This window comes from Corvus kubaryi, unplaced genomic scaffold (genome assembly GCF_017639235.1).
Source record: "Corvus kubaryi isolate FWS band 111438036 unplaced genomic scaffold, C.kubaryi_AGA036_p1.0 135, whole genome shotgun sequence".
NCBI lineage: Eukaryota > Metazoa > Chordata > Aves > Passeriformes > Corvidae > Corvus > Corvus kubaryi.
The window spans coordinates 2,025,608-2,049,838 of NW_024580669.1; the positions used below are offsets into that span (position 1 = coordinate 2,025,608).

Sequence of the window (24,231 nt, forward strand, 5' to 3'; positions counted from 1 at the left end):
CCATCTTCCACCTGAATTTCCTGAACTTCCATAACACTCTGTTAACATTTTTCCCTCCAAAATCCCTTTATAATCATTTAATCACATCAATTCCCAACTCTTCTACTGCGTCTCCTGCACAGCCCTCCTTTTGTGCGTCCCTCCTTCCTCCCATTCCAGTTTTATCCTGCTGGAGTCAGGCATGAGGAACCTAAAGAGAAAACATCCCAGCCAGGCCTCCTAAGCTTTACAGAAACTCAACTGGATGTGGCGTGACCCCAGCAAGAAAGGAAATGAATCCCTTAAACACCAGACTGACCCATACTGGTTTGTGCAGGAAGAAAACACAGTAGCCCCTTTTTGACTAAACACTACATAAATATAACAATTTTACCTCTCCACAGCTTTGTTATGACAGAAACCAGAGTATCACGTTGCCCATTTTGTAAAGGATGTTCCAATCAGTAAGTACATGACACAGAGATTTGAAGGCTACAGGAAATGCCTGTAAGATTTTATTCTTTTTTTTCAGCTCAGGCTATTTGTCCTACTTGATTACAACCTCTAAAAACCTTTGCCATGAAAAAAATGAGAATATTAAAGTGTTATTTAATCTGGTAAGGAAGCTCACAAAATTAACCATGACAAGAAATTGGGAAATACAAATGAGAAACAAGACATTTTTATACTGTTTTCAAACAGTTGAGGAAATCAACTCCCAAATTTGTCAAAAAGCGGAGGGATCTCAAACTTTTCATACCTCCAAGAAAAGGTGGCATGAGTTGTCCTCTGACAGACAACTAATGAACTCAAAACACAACAACCACACAGAACTTGAAGATTTCAGCGGACAGTGAAAGGAATTACACAGGCCAAAGGTCTTGGACTTTTTTTGTCTCGCCCTATAACCCAAGCTACATTCATTTCAGGTTTCATATTGTCAAATACTGAGCAAAATAGGCCAAGGAAAATGGTTCAAATGAATTCCACGAAAGCTCTCAGGGTTGTGTAGCCTTTGGCAGTAACCCCTGTCCTCTAGATTTCCATCTGGTAGTTGTCCATTTCTATTCATTTTTGACAGAAGCTAAAAAAATAAACAAATTGTTTCTGAAGCTCGAACACCAGGATCGGGTCTGAAATGTTCATTAGCAAGTTCTTGGAACCTTCCAGTGGAAGGTGTCCCTGCCCATGGCAGCAGGGCTGGAACTGGATGATCTTTAAGGTCCCTTCCAACCCAAACCATTCTGTGATTCTGTGATAAGTCTCATTGTTCAGCCACACTAAATTATTTAACTCGTGCTCTACTCACTGAGCTGATTTTTCTGCTTTTGAGAAATAAACTTTTCCCCTCCAGGAATCTTGAACACTTCAAAGCCACCTCCAGCTCACATTTTCCCCACATAAGCACTTCAAAAGTCTTCAGAACTTGAAGGTCTGAACTCTGTGGCTCTCACCTCATGCTGAACTTCAACACAAGCACTTTAGAAGGGGCATTTTTGTGGGCAACAACTGATGTATTTTAAAAAATACGGATGTTTGCAGAACTTACCTCTTTCTCAGTATCCCTGGATATACAGGTCCACTGGTTTTCCTTCACACTGTATGCCCAGAAGTCAGCCAGATCCTGAGTTCCATCCCAGCCACCAAACAAATAAACAGTTTCTATTATTTAAAAAAAAAAAAAGTTTTATTTTAAAAAGAGAATGTGTTTAAACAGTCTAATGCCCACAAAACATCTGTGACAAAGAGACTATCAGAAGAGAAATTTAAACTCTTTTTTACTGAAAACACCACTCCTCTTTGAATGGAACGAGTCATCAAGACAAAAATGTGGTTTGGTTTAGTAATGGAAGATTTTAGGGTTGATAGACAGCCAATTCTCAGAGTCATTTTCTATTTCCACATTTACATAAGAGGCAATCAAACCCACAGCCTTCTGATTAAAATTCCAGACAGACAAATGAACAATATTTAACATTTTGGATCCTGTGCATGTAGTCTGTCAATGACATCTCAGCCTGTGCCCCGCTTGATGCAGGATTTATACATCAACAAGATTTCTGAGATAGAAGCAGCAAATCTTTTCTGTTTAGTCCATCCCTTAGACAGAAAAATCTACTTCAACTACAAAATCCTCTTCAAGGGAAATGTCTTGCATGAAGTAACTTACCTGATGCCACGAAAGCCAGTGAGTAGAAGAGTTACAAGTTTAAGTCAGTGTTTCAGGGCTGTCACCTCAAACCCACAACTGCTCTGTGTACAACAAGTTCTAAGGCTTCCCAGAGTCACTGATAAAACCAGATGAAGCCTTTGAAGAGGGGAAGCATTTAAGAAAGGAATTTCTGTTCTGCCATGGAGAGATAACCAAACTGCTCCCATTATAGAAACAGCACTATCTGGTCTCAAATGCTAAATATACTTCATTTTTAGACTGCATTAAAACACAACACAAAGCCAAGTCCAAGAAGAACAAGCTCCTCAAGACTTGCAGAGCTTTGAAAAACTCCTTTAAAATCCAAAAACCACTTCTATTATGGAGGTAATGGCCAATTTTTAATCCAACACCAATTAAAGAGCAGGGTTAGAGCGCGATTATAAAATGGGACTAGTCCCTGACCCTTACCTACCATCAGGATAGTGGTCATCACCATGGAAAGGTTACCCTGGTTCATTAACTTTAATTACCCTTCCTCCTGGACTCAGGGCTCCCAGTGTTCCCTGCAAAGAGCAGGTCCCTTTGTGCGCATAAATTCTCACAGCTCACAAAACCCACATTACCACAACAGCCTCATTGATAGCCGAGAAAAATAAAAGATTTGGCACCAGCTAAAAATCCTACTGGGACCTTGCCAAAATGTCAGGCCTGCCTGGAAAGGCTTTGTTGGCTCACATGAAATTTAATAGCAAACCTGAATGACTCCGATGAAAACTCAGATTTTGGAAGTTACCTAACCCAGGCTGACAGAATTGAATGTGAGCACTGAGAGAGGAACACGAGCACCCAGCTGGTGCTGACCATCCCCAGAGCGACACCCTGAACACAAATGGACATGAACTCTGTGCCAGGCCCATTCTTCATCATGAAGTAAAACTGTAGCTCACATGAAAGAAAGGCTCCATCACTGTCTAGACCCAATGAAAATAATTTTTTACTTTCATGCCTTATTGTAGAACTATATGCATACTTTAGAGGAAGGTTCTGTGTTCTAAAAAGATTATTTCTTAATACATAAATGCATCTGTTGCTGGTAATGTCAAGCAAATAACTTGTTATGGTTCTCCTAAAATTTGGAAATGTTTTCCCATGGTATGAAGAAAAAAAATAGTTGTTTGGTGGTTTGTAGGATTGTTCTTGTTTGGTTGGGTTTGAGTTTGATTGTTTTTCTTTGGTTGGGTTTGAGTTTTTTGGGGATTTTAAGGATTTTTTTGAAGTCAAGCCCCACTCTATTTCCCAACCAGTATCACTGCTTGAATTCTAGCTGTTAATTCAGATTTTACAAGAGGGATTTTTTTTCACCCTGCATGCAGAGACCAACCAGGACAGATATCAAAGGACAATATTCAAAGAAGAGGACAGAGGCCATAAACCCCAGGCAGCAGCAGCGGGGCAGCTCGAGGGGGGCCCAGCAGTCTCACACCAATATAACTCTGGTAGCACTGGGGAACTCAAGGAGGAAAGGATCCTCCCTTTGCATCCAAGCAATATGGAACACAGCAAAATTGATGCTGCTTTATTAAAGCAAGTCTCTATTCAGCTTTAGGGGCAGAGAAGGAGAATTTTCAAACCTACCTGCAAGGCAACAAGAAAAAAACATGAAAGCAATTATATTTACCCAAAGCTTTTACCAGCTACGTTTAGGAAGTCAAATTTCTCCTCCAGCATCCTCAGCTTATTTCCTCTACATTTATTTCTGAAAACAAATTCAACACTTTGAATTAAATATGTTCTTTGAGTATTTCTAAACTGCTTGCTCAGTCAAAAATGTTTCTGTAATGTCTGAGTTCTTTTATTCCCTTACTCTCTGGATGATTAAAAGGTGCCAGAGAAGTCCTCAAATTAGAGAATGTGCATTCCCAACAATCAACATATTTCCTGTCAACCTCTCCTTAATTTCTGTTTTTCAGAAAAGTAGCAACACAGCCTTCTCTAACACATTAAATATCAAAATTCCTGGGGAGGCTTCAGTCCAGGTTCACACACATTCTCAAGGACAGTTCTTTAACTCCTGTTAACTCCATCTTCTCCATGTGGTGAAATCTTTGGTGGGATTCTGGTACAAGAGGCCTTCCTCAAGGAATGCACTCCAATCCTGGTGACATATTTAACTACATTATTTGGTCAAGTGGTATTTCCATGTCTCTGCTAGAACAGTTCTCCATGGAATATAGAAGAATTATGGATCTACAGCACCTCTGCAAGTCATCTGGTCCATCAGTCATCCCCCAACCCCCTCACAGGAGGGCTAACTTCAGCAGAGACCATGTTGGCCAGGGAATTATCCAGTTATACTTTGAGTATCTCCAAGGATGGACATGGAATGACTGATAAACTTCATTACAATTTTTTCACCCCTAATATCTAACAGGATTTTCCCTTCCTGTCCTTTATCCTATCCCTCTGCTCGCCCCAAAATGAGCCTGGCCATCTCCGTGATCTCACCAGTAGCTGAAGACATCTCTAGGATCCTCCCATGAACCTTTTTTCTACCAGACAAACAAAACCAGCTCCCTAAGCATCTCCTCACACATCACATGCTCCAGCCCTGACCACCTTGGTCAGTTCAGTTTGACACAATCCTTATTTTCCCAGAGAGCCCAAACTGGGCACAGCACTCCAGATATGTCCTCAAGTACCCAAGAGAGGAATATCACCCTCCCCTCTCCCTGCTGGCTGTGCTTGTGCTGGTACAGCCCAGCAGGAGAGGCTGGCCTTCAATGCCACACGGACATGTTGCTGACACATGTTCCGCTTCCAGTACCTTGCAAATCCTTCCATGCAGCAAGTCCCCAGTCTGTCCTCCTGCACAGCTGTCACATCCCAGGGGCAGGATCAGAACCTCTCAATTCTCTCCTGCAGCCCCTCAGGGTCCCCTGGACTCACCACCCTGTTCTCCAGTTCATCACCCACTGCCCTCCCAGTCAGCTGCCAGCCCAAACTTGCTGGGGCTATACTGGAGCATCAGTGTCTCAGAACTACAAAGGATTCCTCTCAGAAACAAAAAGATCAAGGTGTAAGATCTCACAAAAGCCGCCTACAAAAGGATGTCACTTCTCCACATAGCACCCACACCTTTAGTTATGTGCCAGCAGCACTGTCCACTTTGTGAGGAGCGTTTAAGACGACAAATACAAAATCAGCCTAAAATCTTCTTGCAGTATCACATCCCTTGATTTCTGAGCCACAGTTCAGCTGGATGCAAGTTGGCTGGATACAAGGGGTTTTTTTAAAGGATAGGCACACAGTCCCAAATGTGAAAGCACCATGAAGTTGAGTAACCTCCAGGATTCAGCAGCTGTTTGTGTTTCAGAGCTTAGAAGCCATCTGTGTTTTGTTTCTGAGATCCCTTCATCCTGTACACAAGTCCTGTCTTTAAATATCTTATGGATAGCAGTGTCTTCCTCAGGCAAAACAGCATCCTTCACGTCTGCTGCTCTCTCTTCATCTTTTTCATCTTTCCACGCTGCTTTTGAACCAGCCTTGTCATTTCTGCTGTGCTGCCCACATATACGATGGGCACGCTGGGCCCACTGCTCTGAATCTCCCTCTCTTCCCAACCCACAGATTTGTCCTCATTTATCTAATGGAAGGAAGCAAACAGAATTCCTTCTGACGAAAGGAAAAGCAAAATGATGTACAACCAAAATTACAGAGCAGTTGCACTTCAGTGAGAGCACAGAGGTACCACATCAATAAAGAGCATTTCACTAATGGTTTCCCTCAAAAAACTGTTTTGCCTGCCAAAGAGAAGAGAAATGGACACAGAAAAGAAACCATCCTGGTTGCTTTGCTGTTATTTCTAAAACAGGCTCATTGGAAAACTTCAGAAGGCTTCAGCTTTATGAACTAAAAAGATGAACACTTAAGAAAGCCTGACATGACATAACATAAAATATCCTTTTTTTTAATAGAATGGCTTCTACATGGTCTATATTTCTATTGTTACCAAAATAAATTACATGGCTTTATGGACTGCACTGTCATTCACTGTGTCTGCCCTGTAAGAGCAGATCAATTCCACCTGGCCTATGGAATTATAAACCACATCTCCAAAACACAACACACGGACTGTTCTTAAGTACCAACATTACTCCTGAAAACTTTGCTTTTGGCAATTCACTTACCCATTCCCACTTTCTTCCAGAATAAGCACTGGAATTTTGAAACATGTGCCATATCTGACCCATAAGGAGGCCAGAAAGGGCAGACTCCAAGAGCTGTTAATAAGGAACCAGTGGCAGATGCTGACACCCTCATCCAAAACTGCATTAGGGTTCAATTCCCTGGGAACACAGTTTTACACATGAACCTTTGTGTTACTGCTCCAATATTTCCCCAGGGCCTACACAAACAGCTTCTCATGTCTGACATTCAACACACAACACTGTGTTCTTGTGTAGTTTTGGGGTTGTTTGGGGGATAATTTTGTTTTAATCTATGTACCTGGGTTGCAACTACTCAAATACTTCCCCTTCCTCGTAGAAAAGCAGAGAGAACTCTCCAGCCTCCCACATGGAAAGCTGCATGAGAAATGCACCTTGCAGGGAAAAGCAAGAATAGCACAAGCTTTCTGTTTTTATTTGCAGCCTAAAGCTTTAAAGTACCTAACAGCTATAACTGTGACTTTCTCTTAGTTAATGCATCTGCATTTGTATAACAAATCCAACTTCCTAATTCTGCCATCCAGAGTCATTCCAGTCTGAATGCTAATGGAATTGAATGCATGGAGGACACTGTGAGAATAACTAACTTCCCATTTTTAATTTTTCTTTTTTTTTTTTTTAATATAGGAAGACATCAGGCTGCATTCTCAGTTCTGCATCCCACAATGCCTACAGTTCAATTGCAAACTGCTTTACGAGTTTTCCAAAGCATCAGGAACACTGCACTTACTCAGTCAGCTGTGGCAGTGTCAGAGACTGAAAACAGTTCATGCCTCAAACATTGATATAAAGTTTTGCTCATTATAAATAAGCTACAACTGAAGAAGCTTCCCTGAAGAGTGGGACTTTGAACTGAAAGTCAAACTGTTGATTAGATAAAGGGAAACCCATTGTTCAGTCATCCCAGGCTGAGGGAAAGGAATGCATCCACAAAAGGCCAAAGCCACCAGCTGCAACTGTCCCCGGCTGAGTTTGGGGTGGGGGAGAGCACAGCTCACAGAAGCCAGGTTTACACAGACTCCTCCCAACCGAGTGGGGAGGAGGAGGCTTTGGGTGCATGGTGCAGCCTCTGGTGAGAGGCAACAAACACCCATCCTCTGATTACACAAACCGGCCCAGCTGTGGAACCCCCAACCCCACAGGCCACATCCACAGGACATTCATGTGAGAGGCTTGGCCCCACAGGGCTGCATGGGATGCAGCAGACTCAGAGTCTGCTGTGAGAGACCTACCCCCGCCCCAGGGGGACATGGCCAGACATGCCTACCTAGTCTGAGCATATACACCCATGGGACTCTGTGCCTTCTGGGGGGACCTTCGCCACTGAGAGACCAGCTGGAGAGGATCAAGAAACATCGCTGGGATCCACGGAGTGGTGATACTTTCCTTATTCTGTCCCTGTCACTCTTTCTGTCCCCCCCACCTATTTTCTACATGTTTTTTTCTCTCTCTCTCTCTCTCATATTGACCATCAAATAAAACCCTTACTATTGTCACTGGCATATGGTCTCGTTTGCACCTTAATTCGGGCAGAAGCATTTCTAAGAACCTTAAAACTGGATCATAACAGGCAGGTATTAAGAACAGGAGTATCAGATGGAAATGAGCTCCAGCACAAGTTACTGGCTGCCAGCAGAGATGCTAAATTCTCTTTCAGTTACTTTCAGCCTGCTCTAAGTGAAAAGATAAACCATGCTGAAGTTTAGACCAAGTTAATCCATGTTCTACCTGAAACTGATAAACAAAGTCTCAGTGACTCTACGCACTATCAGCAACTTAAGATCTAGCTCAGCTACTCGCCAACCCATATCCTCTATCTTAACACCAGCACATGCATCCAGCAAGCTCAGTACTACTAAATTAAAATCATTTTTCTAGTCAGTAATATTTGGTTAAAATTTCCTTGAGGTTAATCAAAACACTGAACCATTTATAGTTCACTGATACCTACAGCAGGTCTGGCCATCAGAGATGAAAATTTGCTTCCAACGCTTATTCTATGTGATATGGAACTTCAGAATCTCCTTGTAAGTATGATCTTGATGTTTCACTTCATTTCCAAAAGATTCAAGTTGAAGAAAATACAAGGAGTGCGAAGTGAGACGATTCCTCTTCAGTTGCCAAAGTCTTCTAAAAAAAACTCACTCAGCAAGTGTGTGAGTAAGGAGGGAGGATGTCTTTGAAGGGAAGAGTACACCACTGGCTGCTCCCTTTTCCATTAACACTGGATCTGTCCAAGGTTAGCCAGGGAGCTTTCCAGCTCCAGTCTGTAAAATGCATCCTGACAGAACTGGCTAAATTCCCACCAGCTCGTTAAACTCTACCTATATCCAAAAGGAAAATTCCAGCAATCAGCAATGGGAAACAGCCCCAAGAACTTCCCCTGGCCTATCACGAGCCAAATTTAATGGCAAAAACTGATCATCTCAAAAGTATTTCAGCTCTTACATGCCTCAGTGGACCTGGATGCAAAACTAAGAGCAACTTCCCAAAGAGCCCACAGGGAAACTTTGGGATGGTATCCTACCACCTCTGAATAGAGCTGCAGCAAGAAAGGACCAGCATGAGAGAGGGAGGAAGATCCAGGACTCCACATCTGTGGGTGCTGTCCATCCACTTTTGTGCAAGTAAAAAACAAAAAATGGTATATATTTGATACATTTACAATACACATTATACAGATTTCCATAAATAATATAAACATTAATAGATAGGAAACATGCAAATATATCCAAAGTATATATAATACATATAAAATAATCAAGAAACATTGAAAAATATATGGATGAGTTTTACTGCCTTGTTAAAGCAGAGTGAAAGTCAAAGGCAGAGCTAACTAAGCCTTACTGGGCCTTAAGAAAACCAAGAGGAACGGAAAGGAAGGCTCACACTACCATGGATATTTTATTTTCAGGAGGTGTGCAGGACTATCATTTCCAAGTTGACAAGGATCATGTTTCTTCCACACTCTTGTGAAACACTCACTACTAATTCCTGAGGCCACTAGGGAGCGTTCCCAGCCTCTGCACAGACAAACACCGGCAAATCCTCCAGCAGCGTTTTGTTCTAATCAATCTCAAACCTCTCCCACGAAATGAAAAAAGTTTACTCTCATACACAGAATAACTCGAGTGCTTCCTCCAGAGCAGTAACTACTCTGAGCAAAAGCCAGAGGCTGCAGCTACTGCTGGATTTTTGCTTGTTCACTATGACTTAGCAAATTACTCTGGAAGGTCCTATCCTGTCACATGCTCTGTCCCCGTCCTGTGACCACAACAGATACGGCCACGGGCATTTTTCTGCCAACTCCTTCAATGCCACCCTACATTCCTGTCCAATACCCACACCCTGGTCTTGTTTCTCCCTTCCCAAGAACAATCCTTTCACTCACACAGCAAAGACTCAGGCAGACGCTTCCTTATTCTAGTAAGGACTGACGTACCAAAGAAATCTGATTAAATAAGAGACAAAGATACAGAAAATTATGCAGAACAACAATCACTGGAACTGTTCCTGATACACCACCCCACTTTCTTTTCTATGCAGGTTCTCTGAAACAGAGGCTGAACCATTCTTTAAACTACTACAGGAAACAATTTTGCAAAGGATGTCTAAAGAATTATATTTAACAGGAGTTTCTTGCACACTGTGGAAATCAGAAGCCACTCCAACCAAAATACAAGGAATGTTTCAACACATCAGATTTACTGCTTGAGCCTGTAATAGATAAGGGAAATTATTATCCCTAATTTCTCTTCTCGTTTGAACTCCTGCTCTAAGATGGTAGGAGGAACAAAAAATTAAAACCAATTGTTCTTGGTTTCTTAGTTAAGACAAGACAATGGCTAAGGCATAACGCAGAATTAATAGGGAAGAAAGGGAAAGGCAGCTGGATATGGATCCAGAGAAGAAGCAGAGCATTTAACCCAACTGTTAGAAAGTGCGATTTTTTTCTCAAAACCTGAAGCTAACACAGTGTCTGAAGGAAAACACATTTGCATACTAATCTGGAAAATAACTGATTAAATATTTTAGTTAAGAAATGTAACAACTACTCACCTGTCTGCACATCTATAACCATCTGATGGCCACCTCTCATCCCTGGCCGACTGTCTTCCCCGTCACCTTCACAAAAAGAGGGAAGGGAGAGTTTTCCATTATAAGATTTTTAAACCAAAGAAAGATACAACCTCAACACAGAAGCAGAGGAACTAAGTAACTCACCCTTCTTTCAACACTAGCACATCACTTTTTTTCCAGGTAACATTTTTTGTGTATTATAAAATTGTGCAAAGTTCTATATTGAATTATCTGGTGACTGACAGTACAGAGAGCAGAAGTGAATACTGCAACTCCCAGCGCCTTGAAAGGAGCTCCAGTGTTCCTGACACACTCGGTGCACACAAAAGAGCTCTGAGCTGTCCTTGCAGCTCTCCAGCAGGGAGGACACAGCCAGCCTTTGGCTCCCCTTCCATCTCTCCCCACTTGAGAGCTGCCTGAGGGCAGAGCTGTGAGAACAGATACTCAAATGACAGGGAAATGAACCCCTGGGATGGGAGCAGGAGGTGATGCAGAGGTAGAGCACAGCAGGCTTTGCACCAGCTATTTTCACATATAAGGGAATTCCAACTGTCCAATTAAAGCAGCTTTCCAACCACTTTATGTATCTTAAGCATTCAGGACAGGTGACATAGATAACCCCTCCCAAGGGGCTTGGTGACAGTGCTCCACATTTGGCAATTGTCACCTTGGATCCTACATTTGCTCTACGACAGTGATTTTTGTACTGCGTAGTCAGGGATGCTGCTACAAGTCTCCTCTCAAGGCAGAGAGGAAGGGAAAAGATTCTGCGACTTGGATTTACTGTGTAACATATCAAGACTTCAAAAGATCCACCTCATTTAAAATAGTCCCTGTTAAGATAATGTATTTATTTGTCAACTCTTCACTTTAAGTTGAAGTCACATCAATTCCATGTGCGAAATCCAGTAACACAGATAACTGATCTCATGTTTAACCAATATTCTGGGATTTGTTACTAAATGATGATCTATCCTTAAAGTTACCACTTGTATTCCTGCAGTGTTCCTTACTCAACCAGAGACCAGACTGAGTTTCACTGAATTTGCAGACAAATGCAATTTCTTCAGAGAAGAAACCATTCCCTAGAACTCTCCTAGAGGAGACTTTCTTGCATCATTTTCTTGTTCCGTATTCTCAAAGGAACAAGACAGAACTGGCAGTACATGAGTTCTATCTTAAGAGATGTCCTTACCTTTGGTGCTTTTGGGGATAATCTGCCCCCAGCGAGGTTTGTACTCTTGCTGACTGATATACTGATTGAATAAGCCATCTGCAAAACAAAAAATTTTGCTGGATAAAACATTTATCCTTCCATTATAGCAAAATCACTTTTAATGTGGGTAACTTCAACCTAACTCAATCCAGTATGCCACTCCAAAGCCTTCATTTTCAGTGAATTCTCCATTATATGTCAGTTAGTTTGTTAAACTTTTGTTAGTTTGTTAAACTTTTGTTAGTTTGTTAATGAACTAAATGTGCAAGCACTAAAATAAAAAGAATACTTGCTACTAGATCAATCAGGAATTATCCAGTTTGCCTGCCAGGTCGTGCCAAGTGTCTATAAATCTCCAGTGTGGTGTATTTAATTAAGAATAGAATCCCTCCCCCTTATTTAGGCAAAAGGAAAGTTGCCAGGGCATATAAAACTCAACCATTTTAGCGGACGTTAAGTTAAAACTAGGTCAGACAGCATCTCTGGAGCTTCATCTGAGAAGAGAAGGGAAGCAGACCAGATTGTTTAAATGCTGTGATATGGGACAACCAAGCACTGGATGAAAACAAAATAATAGTTTACATTCTCTTCAGAGAGTTAAGCAAGAAGAGCAACAGAAGAGGCGTTAGAACCCAGGCCAGATGTGCCAAGTGCAGCATTTCTGTGAGCAGCACCGCCTCCAGCACTTTACCCACACTCCCCTTGCGCCTCCCACCTCTTCAGCACCCAGAGGCCAGTTCCTAATCCTGCTTAGATGTTAGCAGTCTATCACAAACACCAATTTTTTGTAAAGGAGACTCATAACACCCACACTCCCTGGGACTGCTCTCCAGTGTCGGAAGGGCTTGGCACGTGAGGAACTTGGTGCTGCTGTTCTTCAAATGTCTCCTCTGAAACACCTACCTCACCTTCTGTAGCACAACAAACTAGGAGACCCCCTGAGCACTGTTTGCCTGGCTCCATCCCACCCATCACCCACCATCTCAAAACACAAGCTCTTCCTGACAAATGTTTCTGCTGTATTAATGCATTACCTAGAAACAAAACAATAGGAATTTAATAGATGATGAGCGCTGCCCCCGCTTATTTATACAAAAGCCCTTTGTAGGTATATAAAAATTGTCACCTTGGATCCTACATAGGCAAAAAAGAATGATACTTACTGAACACATCCCTACTTACTTAGAAAAAGGTAAAAATCTTTGTTAAGCATGACACAAAGTTCAGAGAAAATTTTAAAGTGTTTCCTGGCATCCTGTAGTTTGTCGTGACTGAAATCCAGGTTTTAATTAAAACCCAAGCCAGCAAGTATTTCCTGGGAGAAGATGAATGCTCTATTTAGAGACTATCTAACAGGAAAACAAGGGCACTCAAGAGCTCCTGAAAGGTGACGAGTTTGGTCTGAAAATATAAAACTTCCATAAACTCAGCTGTGCAAGTTTTTCCAAATAAATACTTTGGAAACAGGGCAGATTTTACTTTCACCTCAGAGCCAAAACCAGCAACTCTCTCCCCACATTAGGTAATCGAGGAAAGCCAGAAGTTTGCTCAACGTATATAGAAAGAAAAGTGGTTTATTCTGGGTTTAATAGCAGGGTTCTTAACTCCCACTTCTTCAGCATTTATGAAGTTGGGACAACACACGAGAGGCTTGAAGCTTGAGATCTCATAAATTCTGATTCAGAAAAGCCAGCCCTAATAGAACAAATGCATGTGCTGTAAGAAATCCCACAGTGACTCAGCCACAAAACCAGACAGAAACACAGCTTTTTGGTTATCGTTACAGCCTTGGGTCTGCAAGACAGAAACCAAAACCGTATTTATCCCGATGGCAGCCAATAGATAATTGGACATAAATAGCTCAAAAGGATGAATTACACCACATAGGATCTGAAAGGGTGATTTAACCTCTCTCCCATGCTCTACACCCACAGGCTGCACTTGTCAAGATATGACACTTCTCCCCTACTGTGCCTTCAGCCTCTTTTAATAATGCTTCTTGTCTTCCACGGGACATCGGTTTGGAAATACTCCAGCTTGCTTCCCAGAAATGTTTCCACATTCACTCTACTTGCGTTGCAAACCAGCAGCAGCTTGTTTTGGAAGCTGAATCACCACCTGTCTGACACCACCAGGGTAAAAAAAGGAGGATTTCTAGGTGGATTCTGTACCCAATGCCAGACCTACGCCAGCGCACTCCTTATGTTCCTTGTCAGGAGGGCACTGCTGACCAAAAAGGTCTCCAAAGCTCCTGTGAGGCACTGAGGATCAGACCTAGGCCTGCTCAGGTCTGTCAGCTGCTCCCAATGAATCAGGAGTTTAAAATAAATTTCAAGACTCCTGTCAAAAAAAAAAAAAAAAAAAAAGTGCCAGGTGGAAGTTTTGAAATGAAGCGTTTTCCTTTGCTCCAGAGACCTCTCACTTCAATGTCCATGTTTACAAAAATTACAGCCAAAAAAACTGACTTTGTACTATTTTCAAGCCCTTTGCAGCAAGTCGTGACGCATTTTGGATGTAACAACACCAAGTGCATGGTGGCTAAAGCTAAGTAAGCTCTGCCTCCCTGATAATCCAAGTCTTTATTTTGCCAGCCAATTGCAGGTTACCCAGAAAGGATTAGGACAAACACTGTGCACAAAAATATTTAACTTGCACAAGCCAATCAGTTTGGGGGTTTTAGACAACACACATCTCCACGTAGGGTTACTGAAATCCATTCACTTCACTGCTAATGGCTCAAAAACCTTCAGAGTGACATTTAGCCCATAATTTCTGGGAGCTGGGGTTTGAGGTTTTAAGATTTTTCTCAAACCAAAGAAAAGTAGCCAAAACACCCAAACAGTTTGAGCCTTTTTGAGTCATAACTACCTTCTAAAGAAAAACTGAAGGAGAGAAAGGTGCTACCAGATAAAAATCCAGCCATTACTTGACAATTTCCTCAAGACTTAGGAGGAACAAGGAAACGCGCAATTTTTTTTCCAGCTCAGAGCTGTAATATTTTCTTGCACTTTGTTTTTCATAAAAACGAGACAAGGTTTGCTCTCAAATCCATGTAAGTTATCCCTCTTCTACACAAACACTATGATTTACTTCCCAGAGGCTTTGGATCCCTAGCCAACCTCTCCCCTCCATATATCCCAGTATACAGAACACCTTTCTCAGAACCAAATCCAAACAATATTAAATGGCAAAATTCAGGTATACGTGTCTGTCTAGAGCTTCCAGGGGAATACAATTGTTCCTGTGCATCCTGTTCCTGTGAATCATGAGTTCTGGGAGACACCGAAGCCTGCAGGCTGCACATCATGACTTCTTGTTTGTCGCACAGGACTGACTTGTCACCAGATAAACACATGTCACATACTGACACAAGTGGTGCCAGAAGGAACACCTCAGTCCCTGGAATACTAATACGAAACAAGCAGCTCTTCCACCCATTCCAAGCAGCTTTCCATGTCTACAGGAGCTGCAAGCAGTTCAACCAAGCAATCTGCACTCCACAAACTCTCTGTAGGAATATTAAGCAGATTTTTTCCTTCGATAATATAGGGCTGAAAGCTATAAGAATGGATCCAAATGTGAAGCATTTGAACCGAGTCTGTGAACCAGCTGAGATTTAGGGAACCTTTTCTTTTTGAGAGGAAGTCAGGCAGCTGCCAGAGTTTCCATTTGCCCATTTTCTAAGTGTAACGCACAAGTCAAAAGAATCAGCGGGAAAAGTGTGGCTGCCTGCCACTGAGCTCTCAAAAGAAATCATCTGGTGATGTGAGGTGGAAGACAGCGTTCATCATTAGCAATGCAAAAGAACAAGAGTTAGCTCTGCCAGCACTAATTCTTGACCACCTACTCTTTTTCTACATGACTAAGCCTATGGAAATAGCCCGCAAGAGATGCAGAGCGTTGCACTTTGTCAATACCCACCACTGCAAATATCAGCCTCTCCAGAAGACATTTTAGGCTGAACTGAGTGTGCAGTATCTCTGTCAACCTCGCTGCACTTCTGTTTGTGCCTTTAAGGCAATGAACTCCCAGATCAGCAAGCGGTCAGGAGTTCACATATTCATGCCCAGTCTGCAACAGAACAGTCACTCTTTGAACAATTTCAGGGATAATTTAAGGATCTGTATGTCTCAATTAACTCTACACTTCTGCTACACTACACAGACACAGGACTAAAGTTAATCCGGTTTTACTTGGAAAAACAGCACATCAGACAGGAGTTCAGTGGTTAAGAACACCCACACCTTAGAGACTAAGCAGCGAGCTACTGCGACTTCACAACAGAGCTCCCAGGAAAGTAAAATGGTAAAAAAATCATCACAGAATGGCCTGGATTGGAAGGGACCTTAAAGATCATCTAGTTCTAACCCCAGTGCTGTGGACAAGGACACCTTTCACCAGACCAGGATGCTCAGAAAATGCTGGGGAGCTTGACCGATGCAGAACAGAATAAGGACAGGTAACTGTGGAAGACCACAGGGAGCAGGTAGTAGGAATACTGTAGGAGAACCTGCTGAAGGCTGAAAACCTCTATTCCCATCCTGCCAAGAAGAATCTAGCTGTTAAGCACCAGTAACATTCAGCACTTTGACTGCCACAACTTCAGATAAATTATTCCAGCTGCAGTTTTGGGGGTTTTTGTGGTTATCAGAAGAGGTTTATCCTGTCCTCTCCCCCACCCCAGCCTGATCAGCTCCCTGTCTGGGCTGGCCATGTGGCAGCACGAGCACCGGTGCCAGGGACACACTGTCCTGAGCAAGGGCAGGATTGACCCAGTTAGTGAAAACCCGCAGGCGTGTCAGCTTAAAGCAAATATGGGATGCAGCCTCGGTGTCTCGGGATAGATAGCACTTCTCTCCAAAGGGTGCTGGGAGGCGACAGAGCTTTAAATGGGTACATTTAAAGCTGAAGACAGCATAAAGAATGGCAGGAGGATGGGGGAAGGAAGGTTAATGTATTCCAAGACAAGCAAAATCATTAAGGATGACCAACAGAGCGGTGGGAGATGCGCACGCTGACATTTAACTTTAGCTAGCCAGGTGTGGGATTAAAATGAAGCAAAATAAACATCGCTATGCATATCTTCCTGTCCCTCAGAAGCAGTGACAAAACTTAATGATGCTCTTGGAGAGTCTCCTGCTAAATTATCCACCGTCTGTTACTACCAAGACTTGCTTCTTATACTTGCTGGAGCAAAAAAAGGGCTGATAAAACAAGCTACAGAGTATTTCTCCAGCTCACTTAAGTGATGCCGAGCTCCTCAGCCTCCAAAAAGGGACATGATCACAAAAACCAGGAAAGGAGGATTATCCACATCAAATCTGACAGGAAACAAGTGTCTGTCAGACAGAACAATACAAGACCTACAGTTTTCTACCAGGCCAGTCCTTTGCCAGTACTTCCACACTTGGAAAAGCAGAGCACTGCTGACAGCAGCCTCACTCTCAGCATACATTAACTAGTAAAGGAAATTAAGATCTAACAGCTCAAAATATGAGGCTACAAACATTCATTTCATTAGTGCCCAAGAAAAAAATTCCATTTTTGAGAATACTTTTTCAGCACATTCTAAGATTTTGAGTGAAATTCCATTCAAGAAATCATTTCCACTCCAGCCTGCAATGAAGTGGAAAGAGGACAGCCTCCAGGCACTGAGATTAAGCCGTGGCCAAGGCAGCAGAGCGAGGCAATGATAAAATCATCACCATCAGCACACAGCACTCCTCTGGCTGCTGCAGCATCGTGGTGGGCTCATCAGCTCCCTCCAGGCACTCATGTCTTTGAGACACAGACAGCACCAGCTCCCGGCTGCTTTTCCAGCCTGCAATCCTCCCTTGCCCTTACAATTCAGGAGGAAGCTGCCAGTTGCAAAATGCCCCTGCATTGCAGGAAGCTGTTCAGGCTCCCATCCCAGTCAACACTCCGCTGTCTCAGGAGGGTGAGGATGAACACGGCAATTCTCAGTCTCAACACTTGTAGCTGCTCATGGAGCTCAGCACAGGACAGGTCTCAGCCGCTCTGTCTGAAGAGAAACCTTGAGCCAAGCCCATAGAAAACTATTTACTGCAGTTTTGGAGGACCTGTTGCAATAAGCTCCTTAAAACTGTGCTCAGTTGAACAGCTTAGTCACAAAAAGATGGTGAGTTTTCATGGAAGACAACCCTTGATTTTCATCACATTCTGAGAACCACTTCCAGCTTCAGTGGTACAAACCACACTGATGGAAGTCAAGCAGGTACACCGGCATCCATCCAAAGGTATTACAAAATAACTGATTAGCCCAGAATTAGAGAACAACATCTCTGGTGCCAGCTATCCATGAAATTGGTTCACTAAGTCTCTAACTCTACTGGAATCAGACACAAAGTTTTTCTCTTACACCAGTACAAGTTTCCAATAACGAGTGACTGCACAGAGTCAAAAAGCTCTACACCCACAGCCAAGAGCGCCTCTGTTTTATCAGACTGCAATCCAAAACTGCTGCACAGATCTTGAGAGCCACTTCAGTGCAACAGCCCCACTCTTTCTGTATCCTATTCGATCAAGAGAGAGTATGTCTCCCTCCTTTTAGGAGCTGATAGCTGTTTATACACAGTGTTTTTAAGTAGGAAGCTTCCAAGTAAAAAATTAATAGCAGTTCCAATGAAACTGACTGCCCTGCAAAGGTGCCACTCTGCAAAGGAAAACAGGCTCTGCCTGCTGCCACCGACTTCCACACCGTTCTCCAAGGATTATTTTCCCCATAAGCAGAGAGAGTATCCTCATCCAGATACAGCTGAAAACTTCTGCGTGAACACCAATTCAGTGGTGAGCTCCAACCAGAAACCATGATCCTGATCACCACTGAGAAATCCAGTCTTCTGCTTCCCTACTCACCATTCCAGTGACTTTACTGACAGTTAAGCCCACCCTCAGCTTGCCAACACTTACATGAAGAACTTTTCTTTACCCACTCAAGTGCACCTCGCTGTCATCTCTGGGGGAAAGAGACTCCAAAAGTAGCAGTGGTAAGAGATTTCATGAATTTTTATCCTTCATCACATACACACTCACAAGTCCAAAAGCTGACAGCACACCAGAAATGAAACAACACATGGACCTGCCAATTCTACTACTAAGCACATTAACATTCAAAAGAAGGCAATATTTCAATGTGCTTTTTGTAAAATTAATGAATCAGATTCCTCTGATTCTCTTACCATTCACGGCTTTTTCTATCAGCTCTTCACAAGCATCGAAGTCCCCCTTCAACACCAGTTTGTCGTGCAGGTCTGTCAACATGGGGTGCTCCAGAGCAATCTTGGTTTTCTTCTGCAGCGACTCGAAAGCCTCGGTGTAGTTGTGCTGCCGAAAATGCTTTAGGCAAAGGCGAATGGCTTCCTGTTCACGGTACTACTGGAACACAAGAAAACCTCTGAGACATGGAGATTTTTCCTTTGACCAGCACTGCTGGCAACTACCTGTGAACCTGCCCAGAGACAGGATCTCTTATCCACACCACACAAATGACTCGCGAGCTCACGGAGGAACGCTGTGTGAGAGACATTACAAGCTGTGCAGGCATTTACTTTCCAACAGTATAGAAATTATACAACTTGGTATCATCCAATTTAATAAGCATACAAGAAGAGAGTGCCAGTGTCCCAGATCTCTGGGGTGACCATTATTTCCCCCCCATCCGCTTGGCCCTGCTGTTCGAGGCCTACAGGAAGCACAGAGCAAGAAAAAGCCTTCGCTATCAGCGTTACATAATTTGATTGTATGACTCTTACATAACAAAATAATTTAGAAGAGTAAGTAGGTCACAGCTTTTCTAGAAGCAGAAGGAAAAAAAAAGCTGCGAGAATGGGAATATTTGCAATGACCAGCACTCCTGCCACAGAAAGACAGAAGGCTGACCCCAAATCCTGCGGGGTCCTTTTGTGAGGATTTGGGATCAGCGGCACCAAGGATTTATGTGCACGCCAAAGTTTTAACTTCTAAATATTTCCCTGCATCTTGAAGCAGAACCTCTGCTTTCACACCACGGATGGAGCCACAGCTGCCCATCTCCCACTCAGCTGTGGGAAGGGGTGAGAAAGGTGAGATAAAACCCACGCGGGGTCAAACATCCTGGCATAGACACACGAGGGAGTAGTAAACTCTGAGTAAGAGCTACAATTTTCAAAGCTGCTAACAAGATGCATAAGAAACACAGATTTTTAAAGTTGATAAGTAGCAGAATCACTTATTTTAAATACACTTTTCAAGCCTAAATTCTAAGGCATTAAAGAAAAAAAAAAAATCTCAATTTCCATCTTTAACACACAACTACTGCGGTAAAAAGCAAATGTAACTTTAGGCATCTATAAGACTGATCAAATTACAGACAAAAGATTTTACTCCTAAATGGACACTTCTGGTAAAAGTGAAGTTTATAGTATTTAAATGAATAGAATCTTTATGAAAACCTGGAACTAACACTGATATTCAACAAAAATTAGTGCTCTTGAAATAATGGCTCAATAGCAAGAATCTCATAAACTGAAGCGGCTAAAAAGAAACACGGCCATGTGCTGTATTTTTAGTTCTTAATCCATCAGTATTTCACAGCTGCAAATAGCCAGAACTATGCATTTTTAGAAAACCAGTTCCCAGCCCACATAAAGGCCAAGGACATGTACCGATAAGAATGCAAGGCTGCAGCAAAGGAATATTAAAGCTAAAATAGTTTTACAGCACAACTGGCAAAAAACAACTCCTTTTTTTCTTTCCAAGAGATACCTAAGACATGCTCTTTAAGCAAATCTTCACTTGCATGAGTCAAGGCCAAAACCAAATTAGATTTTTTTTGTTCAAAGGGATAGCAAGCACAAGGAGAGCTGCACACCAGTAACTACCAGCTTCTGCATTTTCAGATCCTCCAGTTTAGAAATCAGACAAAATGCAGACTTGGGATAGAAGGTACCTCCTCCCCTCCTCGGAGCCTCTCATGACTGATAGACTTGGCTTAGATAGACAGGAATGACTTGGATGAAGTTTGGCCACTTGATGCTATAAAAGTTTATATTCAAGTGACACCATAGTAGTACCTCAGAAGTTAAATGTAAAAATTTGCTTTAAGCAAAAAAGTGTATAAAAAGCATATAAAAGGCTCCTTTTTAAATGCTGTCATACAGGTTTAAAGAGATGACAATCCAAATAATAGCTTTGATCCAAAGCTGTAAATAATTCCTATGGTTAAAAATGTAACAAGAGCATGAGACTAAGACATCAACACTGTCACACACTCATAGAATTAAAAATACTTAGATGTGTTCATTATCAGAAGTGGTACCCACTAATAAACTACCCCTTCTTAGGTGCTGAAGAATGTCCACTCTTCAGGAAAAAGGAGTAAAGCTTTCTGAAGGCAGTAGGCTGAGCTAGACAGCGAGGAGAAAGCACTGAGGAATGTTTCAGCCCTTATCCATTATCCTCCACTCCCCACAGGAGAGGGAGGTTTTGTTGGCACTCTACAAAAAGGAAGGGCAATATGGTGTAGAACCTTCCTCTCATCTGATGTCGCAGGCAGTGAAGAATTATTACACTTCAAAGCCTCTGAGATTTCCAAAAACACATATGAAAATATTCCCACCATCTCAAAGAACAGGAAGAAACAGGTCAACCTTTCTGCCTTTCCCTAAATAATGGGTCAGCACATCCTTCTCCATGGATCCAGCAACAGTGGCCTCTTCTCTGTGAGAGAGGAGAACATCAGTGACACATGCACTCATCACCAAAAACTTGGCAACAGATCCTAGTAGAGCCCAAACCATCGTGAGTCAGTCTCTGCACTGCTGCTTTGGGGCTCCAAGCTTTAGGAGAACAATGCTGGCACCCCTTGAAGAAGCTGTCCCTACACACAATGCTGACCAGGAAAAGTGCCGATTCCATGGGATAAGATGGAACAAAACAGACATCATCACTGCATGACTCCTGACCAAAAAACCATAAAATCAGAGCTTCCTGCTTGCAGCAACTGGTCCAAACTGCCAGAGACACTACCACGTGCAGAGCCAGCAAAAGGAAAACCATCAGCAGCTTCTGTCAACTGGACTTTTCAAAACTGGACATCCATCATCAGCTGACTCATGACCACAACACCACTTGGATCATAAAGCAGCTCCAGACAACTTCCACTGTGCTGGTTATTTAAATCCTCCACAAAGCAGCTTATGATGTCGGTACAAATGGGGACGAACCAGAAACCACAGTCACATGGTTTCTTCACCATTCTGGCAGCACCATGAACTGGTGTGGGAGTCTCGGTACCAATCACACACAATCTCTATCCCCTTTTAAGTTCTTCCTTCTGGAAGCAGAAATACACTGCTCCACTACTCAGTCCTATTCAGCTGGGAAGGATGTCTTCTCTGCAACATAGTATCAGTTTCATTAATTGTTCCAGAAGATTCAATGCACAAAATGCAGCAACAAAATGGGTTCTGGTTGTCAGTGTGCACTTCCCTCCAGCAGGAGAGGCATCTCTTACACTCAATTAAATACAGGTTATAAAAATAAAGTTTGAAACCCTTTGAACTTTCTGTCTGTTGAATGGCAAATGGCATAAATCATTCCATGTCACAGCTCAGTGGCACCAGCCCCACTCTGCTCCAGCGTATTGAGCATAAAGACAGTAAGAGGGAAACAGCAAAAGTTCAAGGAACCGCAACAGAAAGACACCAACTTGGATTCTCTTTCAAAGAAAGTCATTTTTATATGCTGTAACAAAAGCTGCATCTGTAACCCAAAAGGCTCTGGACTCCAGGCATGTTAAAAGAATGACTAATCAGAAGGCAGGAAGAGGGAGAAATGGAATCAGGTTTTGTTAAGATTAGTTTCCCTTCCAATACAAATACTACTTCACTAATATTGTCCCCTTTGACTCAGTGTTCCTTTCTTTCATGTTCTTCTTGTGACGTCCACCTGGTGGGTTTTTTGGGTGATGCTGGTGGTTTTGGGGGTTCTTGGGGCTGTTTTGTTGGTTTTTCAAAGAGAACAGATAAAATTCAGAAAGTTTCCATTAGAGTCAAAGTCAGCCACGTGGTTTCAACTGTGCGTGTTTGCTGTTTTAACAGCTGATACTCAAGGAATGAAAAGGTCACATCACTCCAGTAAGAGAAGTTTCACAAGATTCTGAGACTGGGAATCTTCAAACAAACGGCATCTAAAATGCAGGCCTACCTTGCTGTACCAGTTGAGGCAGGGCTGGACCACATCTGGATCATCAATGCCATTTAGTTCAACATACCAGATACTAAAATTGAAGCTAGGTCCCCAGGATAAGAGTGGAACTGGAGAAGAAAGGAAAAGGAGAAAAAGGATGCATAAACATCAAACAACCACTATTGCAACAGAATGCTTTTAAAGTTTACACAAAATTCAGTATTTCTGACTTAAGTTCTAGCTCATTTAACTTAGCTTAGCAAAATTACCAAACACATCACGTTCAAGTTGTCATTTAAAGCAACCTGTGCTGAGCAACATTAACACAGCAGATCATTACAAAGCAGAAGCTTGCTTTAAGCAAAAGAGCAAAAACACTATCATTAAGAACAGCTCCAAGAGGCAACAAGCTTTGACAAGGATGGGAATCACGAGCATACTAGTGATGGTATTTGTTCCTCATAGTACATTTATTTCCCCATTTGTCAGCAACAATTATTTCCCCTAATGGTGAAGACAAGAAGCTTGGGTATTTTAAATTTTACAAAATTAGTAACATCTGCAAGTTGTGGAGGAGGGAGGGAAGGATAACTGTCATTTTCTAATTTAAAAACTCCAATTTTTTTTTTAAGCTTTAATCTGTTCGGTTTTTCTGCTGATACTATTTTATCTGAATATTGGAACAAATTAACTTGAAATACTGAAAGACCCATGAAAAACACTACAGCCTCTCACCTACGGCTTCTCTACCACACTGGGTTAACATCTGTGGCCTTGCACTGATTTCGTGATTTATCTGCAGGTTAAGACTTGGTTCTGCTTTTTGAAGCAACTCCAACTCCCAGAAAACTTGTGTGTGAACTCTGACTCCTTAAAACTGCAGCAAAATCAAGTGGTTTCATTTCAAATACTTTTGTTTCCTTTTTATTTGACTGTAACTGATAAACAGGAAAAGACAGTATTAAAGTTGAATGAGCAGTTACCAGCAACAGCAAGGAGTCCACTACCTCCTCCCTTTCACTATTTTTGCCACAGAGAAATTGCTTGTTGTCTTTCAAACCACCATGAAATACCACTGAGATTAACCTGTTGAACTCATGTTTTTCTGACCTACTCCTTGAGGAAATAAAAACCCCAAACTCGTCATAAAGTTGTTCCTGAGCTCTTACAGGTTCTTAAGTATTTATACCTCAAACAAACTACATCTCTGACTGTCTGCAATGTGTTTGGGCACAAGGCACATGTTCAAACACATGATTTTTCTAAGTTTTAGAGGGTGTGTTTACAAACCTATTGCTAAAGACTCATGGTAACTTCTGGGAACAGTCAAGATCCAAAGAGACACTGTATATGCAACTCTTAACTGATTTTAATACCCCTAAGTAGGT

At 42.3% G+C, this 24,231-nt stretch overlaps 1 protein-coding gene across 2 annotated transcripts in view; it reads right to left on the minus strand.

Moving 5' to 3' along the window:
• MKLN1 (muskelin 1) overlaps positions 1-24,231 on the minus strand; it is a 101,091-nt gene that overhangs the window by 48,948 nt on the left and 27,912 nt on the right. For both annotated transcript variants that reach the window (XM_042052384.1, XM_042052394.1), the window contains 5 exons: positions 22,862-22,971; positions 18,856-19,048; positions 11,636-11,713; positions 10,420-10,485; positions 1,529-1,641 (listed from right to left, as the gene is read on the minus strand). In XM_042052384.1, the coding sequence (XP_041908318.1) occupies positions 1,529-1,641; positions 10,420-10,485; positions 11,636-11,713; positions 18,856-19,048; positions 22,862-22,971 (560 nt within the window). The remainder of the gene's footprint in view (positions 1-1,528; positions 1,642-10,419; positions 10,486-11,635; positions 11,714-18,855; positions 19,049-22,861; positions 22,972-24,231) is intronic.